At 35.6% G+C, this 13,765-nt stretch overlaps 1 protein-coding gene across 3 annotated transcripts in view; it reads left to right on the top strand.

The window, feature by feature from the left end:
- The window catches only part of LOC125163600 (bifunctional heparan sulfate N-deacetylase/N-sulfotransferase 3), a 192,256-nt gene that overhangs the window by 12,794 nt on the left and 165,697 nt on the right, over positions 1–13,765 (top strand). For all 3 annotated transcript variants that reach the window (XM_047855588.1, XM_047855589.1, XM_047855590.1), the window contains exon 2: positions 9–1,141. In XM_047855588.1, coding sequence (XP_047711544.1) covers positions 119–1,141 — 1,023 coding nt within the window. In that variant the 5' untranslated portion in view covers positions 9–118. The remainder of the gene's footprint in view (positions 1–8; positions 1,142–13,765) is intronic.

Below are 13,765 nucleotides of genomic sequence, written 5' to 3'. Positions count from 1 at the left end.
CTTTTCAGACTATATTTTCTGTGAGTCCTGATCAAGTGATACAAATGCGCTGCAATGGTGACATAAACTATCGACTGAGACTGGAAAAGTAGCTGAACACCATCTTTTCTTCTTTTTTATGGTGCTTCTATTGGAACAGTCTGAGGAAAGCATATACAGCATGAGTTTTATCATGAAGCTTCACAGACACTTTCAAAGGACCGTTATTCTGCTTGCCACATTTTGTATGGTGAGCATTATTATTTCTGCATATTACCTGTACAGTGGCTACAAACAGGAAAATGAACCCTCTGAGCTAATGTCAGAAGTAGACTGTGGGGACTTCCAGCACCCACCATACAGGCTCATGGAAGTCAAGACAATGAAGCTTTCTGATGCCCCGAAGACAGACCCCACAGTCCTGGTGTTTGTGGAGAGCCAATACTCATCACTTGGTCAAGACATAATTATGATTCTAGAATCCAGTAGATTCCAGTATCACATTGAAATTGCTCCTGGAAAGGGGGATCTCCCAGCACTTATAGAAAAAGCGAAAGGCAAATATATTCTCGTTATTTATGAGAATATATTAAAGTATATAAACATGGACTCTTGGAACCGAAGCCTGTTAGATAAATACTGTGTGGAATATGGTGTGGGTGTCATTGGATTCCACAAAACTAGTGAGAAGAGCTCACAGAGCTTTCAGTTAAAAGGTTTCCCTTTTTCCATATACGGAAATCTTGCAGTAAAAGATTGTTGTATTAATCCTCATTCTCCATTGCTTCGTGTGACCAAATCTTCCAAACTTGAAAAAGGTTCTTTACCTGGAACTGACTGGACAGTGTTCCAGATTAATCACTCAGCCTACCAACCGGTAATATTTGCCAAAGTAAAGACCCCAGAAAACCTTTCTCCTCCTATCTCTAAAGGTGCTTTTTATGCCACTGTCATACATGACTTGGGACTTCATGATGGAATTCAAAGAGTTTTTTTTGGCAACAACTTGAACTTTTGGTTGCACAAGCTCATCTTCATAGATGCTGTCTCCTTCTTGTCAGGAAACAGGCTGACACTGTCCTTGGACAGGTATATTCTTGTGGATATTGATGATATTTTTGTGGGAAAGGAGGGGACAAGAATGAACACCAATGACGTTAAGGTAAGGCTTTTTATCTCAAAGTTTCAAAGTTTAGGTTATCTCTCAGTAGGTTTACCAACTGTCTCAGATTTTCTGGGGCTACGGGATTTCCCAGGACGTGGGATTTTCATTTTATTGGAATGTCTTAGGCAAACTGGGATGAATTTGCTACCCTCAGCTATATTTGAGATATAGGGCTATTTCTCTCTGAATTAAGAAAAATGAAAGCTGTGCTAAAGGATTGAGTGTGGCAGGATCCTGAAGTGTTTTTCTATGTGTATGTAAAGCTAGAGTAAAAACCAACTTGTTTACTTAACTTTCCAGAAACTATCTACCTTAGAAAACTCTTACTAAGACTTTAGTTCATTTAAATATGAAATCAAAGTGAATTTGTTTTAATGAAAATAAATACTCCCACAAATTTTCAAGAATTAAATATCTCATAAGTAGCAAGTTCAGATATTTTTGGAAGTCAAATGTGCAACTCATTTTCTCTTATATTTTTTTGAAACTGAAAATCAGCACTACTAAATATGGAGAGCTATGAATATACAAGCTTACTTATTCGTATATAAACATAAGGATTTAAATTAAGTTTCAGGATTCATTGAACACTTCTGGTACATATATGAAGCCCATTATGCTTCATTTAAATGCCATTCAATTTTTTTCATTGTGTAAAACTACTGCCCTTAAATAGAAAACACTTATTTGAAGATAGTTGATTATTGTGAATGAATTGTGTTATAAAAACAATGGGTTGTTTAATGTTAATAAAATTTAAAATGAAAATAATCTACACTTATCTTACTTTCCCATTCAAAATACTATAGGTTTCTATCTTCCTTGTACTGCATAATGATTTCTCATAAAAGTAAAAGGAGAGATTTTGATACATATTTTTTAAAATTCTGTACATCTTTGACCTTCTGGTAAAATACAAAGGACTAAGTCAGATGGAAAAAAAATCTTGAAAACTGCATTCTTTTCTATAGACACTATACATCTGGCAAATAATAGTAATGTTCATCACACTAGTTAAATGAGCTAAGAATACCAGAGGGACCATTAAATGTTACAAGAGTGTGTGAAAACTGAAAAGAAAAAAATCCATATTTTTAACAATATTTTAGACTCTTCTTTTTAACTCAATAAAAATGAATTAATAAAGAAGTTGTACCTAAGTTTTCATTAAGTCTTACGAAATATGCTTTGAAAATTGTAGCTAAATTAAAACCAAGTTAGTAGTTTAAACATTGAAAATTACAAACAGTATATAATTCTCTTCCAATATTTTCATTTCAAAATATTATGATAAAAATGTTTTTAAAGTTTTATTTCTGAAGTATAATTCTTTAAAACTGGAAAGATATGTTCTTATGCCATTTAAACATGTGCTAGATAAATCTCTGAGTTTTATATGCAAACCTACTATATGCCTAAAGTTATACAAAATATAAAACGCCTTTAGTACTCTCAAGGTTAAGCCATTTTTAAGGGGTATAAAAAATTAAACACATTACAATTGAACACATTTAATAAGAATTCAGCATGTACAAAATATTTAATGAATTTCTCATTTATGTGGGAATATATTTTCTAACCAATCTTAAGGCTTAAAGGAAAGTATATTTAGAATTATTTGAGCTTTTAAACTACTTGTAAGTTATATCTGTGATTGAGCATCAAAACATTAATTCATTGTATGCAGTTACCCTGAGAGTCTAAACATTTTTTCTTTCTTTCTTTCTTTCTTTCTTTCTTTCTTTCTTTCTTTCTTCCTTCCTTCCTTCCTTCCTTCCTTCCTTCCTTCCTTCCATTTATTCATTCTGTAACTAGTTATTAAGCATATACTACATGTGAAGTATTTTTGATAATACGTAGGTAGAATCATAAGCCATAGCCCCATTCCTTTAGAAGGGGGGGGGGGGCGCCTGGGTGGCTTAGTTGGTTAAGCATCCGACTTTGGCTCAGGTCAGATCTCGCGGTCCGTGAGTTCGAGCCCCGCATCGGGCTCTGGCCTGATGGCTCGGAGCCTGGAGCCTGCTTCCGATTCTGTGTCTCCCTCTCTCTCTGCCCCTCCCCCGTTCATGCTCTGTGTCTCTCTGTCTCAAAAATAAATAAAAACGTTAAAAAAAATTTTTTTTTTAAAAAGAAGAGAGGGTGGGGGAAGGATAGTAATAAAGTCCAGAAAGCACATAGTTGGTGATTGGGTTGACCATCTACCTGCTCAGTAACTGATTGGGTCATACCACATGCCAGGCACAGAGGCACACACTGGGGATACAAAGGTAAATAAGCATTACTCCTCTCTTAAGAAGTTTATAGTCTTGGGGGTGGGTGTGGGGCACTGATAAGTAGGTAATAGTTTGCTTGTGGTAAATACAATAGTAAAGGTATCTACATGGGTTTATATAAGTAATGCTGTGGGAAACACTATACTATGTGCTATGTACCTGAAACTATTAAGTTCTGTTAAGTAGGATTTTGAGGCAAGGCTAGAGCAATATGATGATTTGGGAGGCTATAGCAGTGATATTTCAGACAAAAGGAAATTTCTTGAAACTAGGAAATGATAAAGAATGGAGAGAGAAGGACCAATTGAACTATTTAGGAGGTAAAATTGAACAACTTACTGGATCAGTGGAGATGAAAAAGAATATAATCAAGGATAACATTAAAATTTTTAGCATAGGTGAATTATAGTTGGTTATTACAATGACAGAGGAGAGAGCAAGAAGATCATAGTGAAGGTAATTAAAAGGCCATATTAAAAATGCTAAATTATCGAAGTGCCTCTGAGATATACAGGTACAGATGTTTAGCAGGTAGTTGGCTCAAAAGAGAAGTCTGGATAGCAAGTATAGTTTCTATCTAGGGAAGGGCTCAAAGCATGAAAGTATGTGAGATCATCCAGGGAAAGGGTTTATAGAATAATAAGGGAAGAAGACTGAGTATGGAATCTTAAGAAAAGGCATCTTTCAGAAAACAAGTGGAGAGAGATGATCTCATTAATCAGAGTCAAAAAGAATAGTATCAGAGACTAAGAAACCATGATGTTATACAGTAGTCCTCCCTTATCTATGGTTTTGTTTTCCATAGTTTTAGATACCAGCAGTCAACCATGGTCAGGAAGCAGATGATCTTCCTGACTCAAGGTCATGAGGTCAGTAATAGCCTAACATACATCACAATGCCTACGTCGTTCACCTCACTTCATCTCCTTGCTAGGCATTTTGTCATCTCACATCATCACAAGAAGGATGAGGACAGTACAATAAGATATTTTGAGAGAGAGAGAGAGAGAGAGAGAGAGAGAGAGAGAGAGACCACATTCACCTAACTTTTATTGCAGTATATTTTTATAATTATTCTATTGTATTATTGTTGTTAATCTTTTCCTGTGCCTAATTTATAAATTAGATTTTATCATAGGGATGTATGTATACGAAAAAAAATAGATAGGGTTTGGTACTATCTGCAATTTCAGGCATCCACTGTTGGTTTTGTAATGTGTCCCCCATGGGTAAGGCAGACTGCTGTATAAGCCTTGGGGATAAAGAACTTCAAGGAGGGTGTGATCAGCAGTATAAAATCCAGCAGCAGAGGCCACTGAGGTAAGGACTGGCAAGTCTCCTTGGTAAAAGATGAAGGTTGTTGGAGATTCTGGCAAACTCCAGGGGAATGCAACCATTGAGGCAGAGGCATAGTTGCAGCAAGTTCAGGAGTAAATTGGAGCATTAAGACATGGAGAAGAAGAGTGTGGAATACTCAGTGGAGAAATTTTGATGTGAAGGCAAGAAGAGAAATTAGATGGAGGGAGAACTGGAGTTAGGGTGACCAACCATCCTGGTTTCCCTGGACTGAGAGCATTCAGTGCTAATACTGAGTCCCAGGCAAACTGGGATGATAGGTCTCCCTAACTAACTCGGGTAAGGGAGACTTTACCATACCTTTTTTCCTACGAAGAGAGATCAAAGAGCATCTGATCTAGGAAAAGGTTGTGGATATGGTAATTAAAAGTATGTAATTAATAGAAATATTTTTAATCAAGTTCTTTTATTTCATTATTACCACTTATGAAAAGTATTCTATTTTCCCTATTTGAATTATTAGGAAAATTGAAAGGAATGTGAGAAAATTAAAGGTGATATGGAATGTTTTCTGCAAAATTAGAAGGATGGTGCATGGCACATACATTTTAATTATTATACTAATCATTTCAAAAGTGTTATTTTTTTTTGTTATGTGGAACCAAAAACAAAATGTGTTTCCTTATTGAATTGGAAAATTAGAATTAGCAATGTAATATCAGTCTTTACCTATTTACGTGCTAAATAATACAAGCACTTTATAAAGAGCCTCAAAGTGATAAAAGAAACTGAAATGGCACAAAATATATGACTCTTCATGAGGAAGAAAAAAATGCAGACCTAAGGTGTTGTCCTTATTAGTTGCAGAATTGATAAGCTCCAAGCCATAGCCCTTAAAGAATGAAGGAACATAGTTTAGATAATTAATACGTTCTTCAAAAGTGTCGATACTAATTTCAGTCCCATTGAAGTCAGAAAAAGGGGTGTGTGTGTGTTTTATTGAACTGTGTGGACAAGACTTGTCTCAAATTCACCATGGACTAGTTTTGTGATATTCCTAGCTGCTAGTGTTCTAGGACCTGTCCTTAGACTTCCTGAGACCAAGCATGCAGAAAGGGTTTTGGCGAGGGAAAGTGGTGTATAAATAGATGTTTCTACCATAAAAGCATTTTAAAGCTATAGATGAAAGCACAGCTTGACCAAGTGAACATTAACAATTCACATTCTCCCTTAGAAGAAGAGTGAATTCACTCTTGGCCTAAGATCCATTATACCTTTAGACTTAGACCACAGCCTATAACATTTCACCGCTAAGACTGTTGCGAAGTAGAAGAGGGAAGGGGGCCTTTCAAAGTATTACTGAACTCTCTGCAGCTATACTCTCAACAAACCAAAGAGCCATACAGCACTCTCTTCCTCCTGTGTTTCAGCCTCCTCCTATTAAGGTAAGCACACGTTGTCTTTTTGACAAACTTTCTAACATCCATGAGAAAATGAGGAACCAGCCCAGGCATATCAGCACACTAGAGGTGCCTATAGCGTGATTGGAGGCACTCAGCACCCCCTTCCACCTCCACGGTACCCCCAGTCTTTTCCACTAGTCTCTTATGTGTCCAACCTTAATTTGGCTGTTGTAGATTGCCCCTTAAAAAATCTACTAAAAGTGGCCTTAAGAGAGGGCAGTTCTTAAATCTTTAATATGATGTCATCAGTGACTTTATCATTATTTTCCTCAGTAACTAAAGATCCCAGAGTGCCTAGGGAAAAGAAAGTGCTGAAAATAGAAGTAAGAAAAGCCATAAAGGTCTGAGAAATAAGTGGTATCAGGCTCAGAAGACAGACTTGGCTGACTTCTCAGTGTTGCTAGGGGCCGACCCCTGGAGGCTGTAATTGGAGTGTAAAGGTGATCTCTATGCTATCTGACTTCACTCTCATAAGAATATTCCCTACCCCAGCTAAAGTAAACCCAGAGGCTTCATAAAATCATTGAAAAAGAATCTAACATACCAAATGTCTGGGGGTGGGGGGGAGGCAACTGCAATCAATTATCCTGTCATACATAAAAATAGAAAGGAAACAAAAATTTCTCCAGATAGTTCACTATTTATAGTTCTCTGAATGGATGTCAGAACCGACATAGCACCAATGCCCCCTCTCCCGGACTCTCATATTTCTCTAATTCCTTTCTATTTTCTCTTATGTTCCTTATGTTTTATTTGCTGATTTTCATTCTAATTGCAATTTGCTCTGTTGTCTGCTTGAAACTAAAAATACTTTAAATTTGCCAGAATCACTTTATTGGATATAATATTGCTTGTGTACTTGACAAAAACAAATATTTTCCAGTTAAAGTATATCTATTAGTTCAACCTTGTTACCTGTGTTGTTCAAATCTTCTGTATTCTTACTGTTCTCATCTTTTTCTGGAGGTTGGGGAAGGAACAGGGTGTACTACTTGATGTTACCAAAGGAGGTGTGTTTAATTCTTCAACTCTGATAGTGGATTGTAAATATTTCCTTGTGTTTCTGTCAATTATCACCTTATATATTTTAAAGCCATGTTATTTAAGTGTATATATACATATATGTACATTTATATTTACATAATATTTATACATTAGTTTAATATTTTATCATTCTGTCGTTACCTTAATACTGACATAACTTTTTGGGGTTTACTATTTGAAAATTATACATTATCTCCTTTTTATATTTGTTCTCTCTTCTCTGTCTTTATATTATAAATTAGTTTAAAAAACAACTTGTCAATTAATTTTCTTTTTATCTACTTTGTTAGTATTTGTCTTTTAGTTAACAAGATCAATCTACATACACTTAATTTGTGTATGGATTAATTTGAGCTATCTTAGTTTGTGCTTTATATTTGTCCCACTTGTTCTGTTTCTTCTTTTTCTCCTCTGTTTTTTATTGCCTTTATTATCAATTTCCTTCTTTTTTCTACCCACTCCTGATTTGAAATGTATATATTTTATTTCTGTTCTTCTATTAGTTTCTCCAGAAATTTAAACATATGTGCTAAACAAGTGCTAATATTAATCAGTATCTTCACACCTCAGTCAAAAACTACAAAGTACTTTATCTCCAATCATGTCTACCCTACTCTGGCTGATGAGCCATTATTACTTGTTTTGGACATTAACTGTATTGTTGTTGTTGTTTAATCCAAGACTTTAGACATTATTATTTTTACCACCATGGAAATTTTATTAGTTTGGCCTACTCCTTTTTAGCAGGGAAGGCAGAATGGGACCATTAACATAGAAATTAGATTATGTCCTTCTGCTCAGAACCCTCCAGTGACTTCTAATCTTACCCACACTTAAAGCCTAAATTCTCACAATCTTTTTTTTTTTAATTTTTTTTTCAACGTTTATTTATTTTTGGGACAGAGAGAGACAGAGCATGAACGGGGGAGGGGCAGAGAGAGAGGGAGACACAGAATCGGAACCAGGCTCCAGGCTTTGAGCCATCAGCCCAGAGCCCGACGCGGGGCTCGAACTCACGGACCGCGAGATCGTGACCTGGCTGAAGTCGGACACTTAACCGACTGCGCCACCCAGGCGCCCCGAAATTCTCACAATCTTTTATAGCCTCTCACTCTGCTGCAACTTCTGTAGCCTCCTTGCTGTTCCCAGCTCCTGCTTCGCGGCTTTGCACTCGCTATTCTTTCTGCCTAAAATGTTTTCTCCAAAATTGGTGCATGGCTCTCTTTCTCACTTCCTTGGGTTCTTTACTCAATGTTACTTTCTCAGTGAAGTATTCTCTGACCATTCTTTTTAAAATGGCAACCCCTAAACCTCCCCATCTTTTCCTGCTAATTTTTCTCCGTAGAACTTACGATCACACTCATGTGCTCACCAAGATCTCACACAGGCTCACCAGGACAACTGTGTATCTCTTCCCCTGTGACATAGCCAGCAGTTGGAAATTTGGCATGGAGGTAGCATTTATACCGCAGAAATTGGCAAATGTACAGATTCAGGCTTTTTTTTCCCTAAAGAGCCAGTTAGTAAAGGTTTAACAACATACTACTACTACTACTGAATATACCGTATATATTTAGTTATTCATGTTGGTTTGTGACTTTGGCTACTAAAATATAAGCTCCATGAGGGTAAGATTTTCTCGTCTGTTCTGTTCACTGAGGTATTCCCTTAATTGTGCCTGGGTCAGTATATATTTGTTGAATGAATGAATCTCATTCTTCTTGAAGCACATCCTTTAGAACTTCTTTTAAGTCAATTTATTTAGATTTAGAGTTGATTCATGGTAAACGCTCTCAGATATTTTTATGGAATGTAAATGTCTTTATTCAGCCTCATCTTTGAAAAATAGTTTTCTTGAGTTTATAATGCTTAGTTAACAGTTCCTTCATATTTGACCCTTATGGCTCATCCTAGGAAGATTAGGGATCCCTAGAAGTCACCTGAATGCATATGCTAGTGGAATATGTCAGAATCCACTGGTCCCTAATTTTTTTACAATTGTCAAAAACTTAGGCAATTTGGGACTGTTCTTATGAATTTATATGAAGTATTTCTTTATTTTTTAGTTTGGTGGAAAACATTTATAAGTTTGATATAATGTGATTTATCATATACAGGAAAATATATCACTCTCAACATTATTATCGAACTCTAATAGCCATAGTGTGCTAGCAGTTAGACAAATAATTATCTGGAAATAGTTTTTGGCAATACTTTAACATAAGGAAATAAGATAATAGTTTAGGCAAAGGGAAAAACTATTTCATATCCATTATCAACATACACTTAATACATTTTGTTAAACTTGTTAAATTGTGAGATTGAATATATTTCTATTACTATGAATATTAAGGAGTTATTTGTTGCCCACTAACATTCTAAAGCAGTGAGTTCTAAATCATTTAAAGGAGACAAATACTATTGCTGAACACCACATGAATGTATAAACAGAATATTGGTGACTAGTTACATTTTTAAAGGCCTGATACCACGAGTCCTTTCCAAGCATGACAAAGAGCAGAGCCATCATACATGGTACTAGAGCTCAGCTGGGCAATGGCAGCTCCACACACTAGACCAGCAGATTAGAAGGTAAAATCTCTGAGTAAAGACCTAGATTCTGGAGAGATTCAATTCAGTTCAGAAAATTATTAACATCTATCCTGTCAAAGTGCTGTGATAAGGATTTCAAGGGCAACATTGATGAGTAATGAAAGAAACATTCTTTTATAAAGGAAGTAAGAAAACAAAGAAGATTTTGCTATTTACCAGTTACTGGGTTGTGTCCTTCTCTGGACTGAGAGTTGAGTTATTAGAGTTTTAATTTTTTTAATATTCCATAATTCTAAGAAGTAAATCAAAATATAAAGGGATCTTCTTTTGTATTTCTGTGATGATGGCTTATAATGTTAGGCCTATGAAAGATGTAGTTATTTTATAATGATTTGCTTAGGGTACTTCTCTACTCCCCAGACAGGTAATACTTGTTGAGTTCATACATTGTTTTACGTATTTTACACTTGTTGTCATTTCACACTCACAAAAATCCTATAAAACAATGACTATAAGTACCATCACTTTATATAAAGAAACAGATTCATATATTATGACTAACTTGCTTAAGATCTTACAATTAGCAAGTGGCAGTTCCAGAATACAAAATGCAGGTCTACCCGGCTCCAAAGGCTGAGCTTTTCCACTTCGTGTTGCTTCCCAGCTGTGTCCTAACACAGTACTGATGTCCATATCAAATCCTTCCTTCCAAATTCTACTTTATAGTAAGTTACATCCATGACAAGTCTGTTATAGCCTAATGGGCCATATCTGAAACTTTGCTGTGGATTTAATTATAAATGTGGAACAAAACTTAGTATCAACCACTTCTTGGAAGGCCTTGGCCTTTATAACTGCAATAATATGGATAAGGTAGAATTTACTTTAAGATTTGAGTTAACAGTATCTTCTTTCTAGGTATTTTTGCCTGCAATTCTGGTAACTGTTATCAGTTTAGCAGTTTATAGTGAATTAGGGTGGCATAGTGACAGATATTTTTGGTACTAGATTAATTAAATAACAGAAATTGTCCATAATTTAGATAATTTAACTTTTTTCTATCTGTATGTACTCAGATTTTACAGTCCCTATAATGTTTTAATATGCTTTACACAGGCCTTTTAGCGTTTTTTTAAGTGCACAAAAGAAAAAAGAAAAAAGATGAAGAAAATTCTGGTATATTGTCTCAGTCTCTGAGAAACATGAACCAATAGCTAAAGCACTTTTTTTATTCTTAACTTTTATAGGCCATTTCTGCATAATGCAACTGTAGCCTGGGATACTAAAGAGATTTTAAAATCATAATGTTGATATAAAATAAATTATTAGATATACTTGACAATTTATGGACTGTTTATAGACAAAGGAAATGTCATCAACTTATTTTATTAAACTTCTAAGTGGACTAAATTTTTTTTTTTCAACGTTTATTTATTTTTGGGACAGAGAGAGACAGAGCATGAATGGGGGAGGGGCAGAGAGAGAGGGAGTCACAGAATCGGAAACAGGCTCCAGGCTCTGAGCCATCAGCCCAGAGCCCGACGCGGGGCTCGAACTCACGGACCGCGAGATCGTGACCTGGCTGAAGTCGGACGCTTAACCGACTGCGCCACCCAGGCGCCCCTAAATTTTTAACAGTATTAAAATTTACTGATTTGGTTAATGTTGGAATTTTACCTTAAAATATTAGGTACTTTTTCATTTTCATCTTAAATTACAATGATTATAAATAATATTAGTAATTAATTACACCAGTTACTAAAAATCTGTGTATTTGTTTTCTATTGCTGCTGTAATGAATTACCACCAACTTAGTGGCATAAAACAATCCCCATTTATTATTTTATAGTTCTGAAGGCCAGAGGTCCAACATGGGTCTCACTGGGCTAAGTATAAGATGTGGGCAGGGCAGTGGCCCTTTCTGGAGGCCCTGGGAAAGAATCCCTTGCCTCACCTTTTCCATCTTCTATAGTCCACCTGCATTCCTTGGCTCATGTTCCCTTCCTTCATCTTCAAAGTAAGCAGTGTTCTATCTCTCTCTGCATTTCCTTCATAGCCACATGTCCCTCTGGCTAAAACCAGGAAGGTTTTCCACTTTTAAGGACCCATGTGATTAGATTGGCCCACCCAGATAATCCCCATCTCAAGATTCATCTGCAGAATCCTTCTCACCAAAAAAAAGAGTAACATATTTACAGGCTCCAGGAATTAGGACTCAGACATCTTGGTGAGGGAGAGGAGAGGTTTTTTTTCTGCCTACCACAAGTTATGCTCTTCATGTAATCATGCCAGTAATTCTTATAACTACTCAGTCCCCCAACTGATTTTACTACTGTTCTCACTGGGACATGAAATTTTCATGACATATATATAATCAAATAATTCATTTAGCTCTCTGAGCCAATAGTAATTAATTGATGACAATTAAATTATTGTGTCTTTAAACTCATCATATCCCTTACACTCTAAAAGTTAACATGGGAGAACAAATAACCCTTTCTTCATTTGGATAGTTTAAGAAATTTAGCTCCCAAAGATTGCTCAGTAGGAGCCAGTTAGGTGACTATCATCAATTTACTACTTTTTTCTAGAAGTGCATCCATTATTAGACTAATTAAAAAACAAATTTAAAGGTCATAAGGACTACCACACAGTTACTAAAGCACTGGTCGCCTGTTTCATTATGCTTTTTATTTTTTTCTCTTTTCATTTTATCTTATCTTACATTCACCTCAGATTTAGTACTTTTATTTTATCAGCCTTTCTCTCTTTGGAATCCCTACCCTAATTACCCTAATCCAAAAACTATGGAGATCTATTACATGTGTTTATCCCTTCTCCCTTTTGCTACCCTGCTTTGATTCTCTGGTGTTTGGATTTGTATAGCATTGCTTCTTTTCTCCCAATTTAGATTTACATATTTATTTTTACGTAACTTTCTGTCTCTATTTTTCTTTCTCCAAACTATATATACTGAGTAGGAATAGCTTTCCAAAAAAAGAAAAAGAAAAAAAGAAGAAACATTGTTTGTAGAGATTAAACCAGCTGGTTGGGGCATTAAATCATCTATCCAAAAAAGAGCAGGGGAGGGGGGTGGTTCTTCACTATCTTTATCTTGAATGAAATAATCTAATACACCAAAACAACAGATAGCAGAGCTATTCCTTTCTTAGGAATCCTAAGGGATGAGGTATTTGAGTTCACCTAGAAAGACAACTTACTTGATACTCTCAAGTAATTGAATTGAGTGGTTTAGACAATAAGCTGTTCAAAGGTTAGAGTTGCTGTCATCAAGATAGTTAATAGCTGTGCCCTGCCAGACATGGATTTCTGACATACTGAAAAAATACCTTTAAGACATTTTGTGTAACATTTTAACAAAAATTATCTGACAATATTTTCAAAACCAAGAAGATATTACAATGAAAATTCATTTTAACTCATATATTTCCTTTGCCAAAAATAGTTTAGGTTAATATTCAAAAGATTTTTGCATAATTTGCTGATCTGCTATAGAAATGTAATAAGCATTTAAAGGGAGTAAAAGAGAGAAAACACTTTCCCAAACTTTATTATTTCTTATCTGATACAGGGCATTGTCAGTGATCTGACTGGGACAAATGAACAATGAAAAAGGAAATCCGTAATTTTCAATCTTGTTAGAACTTCCTTACTGATGCTAGATCTCCAAAATCATTGTCACTTGCAACTTCACAAAAACTAATTTGTATTCAGTCGTCATTCTCAGAGAAGACCCAGTTGTTCATTGTACTCAAAAAAGTTCTGTTTCCCTAAATGGGATCAGTCTCTGATGGATGCCAGTGTCAGGAGGCTGTTCATCATCCTTTGGGATAATTCAGAGCAGAAGCAGAGGCCTAGCGTTCAATGCTGTGTACTTAGAAATTGACACAATGTCAATGCAACATCCCCAAGAACAAGGAGAGCCTAGGAAGATAATTAACTGCACATCTTTATTTTTAGGCCAGCAACAG

This window comes from Prionailurus viverrinus, chromosome B1 (genome assembly GCF_022837055.1).
Source record: "Prionailurus viverrinus isolate Anna chromosome B1, UM_Priviv_1.0, whole genome shotgun sequence".
Lineage (NCBI taxonomy): Eukaryota > Metazoa > Chordata > Mammalia > Carnivora > Felidae > Prionailurus > Prionailurus viverrinus.
The sequence above is the reverse complement of the archived record's forward strand: the minus strand, read 5'-3'. Positions and strand labels throughout refer to the sequence as shown.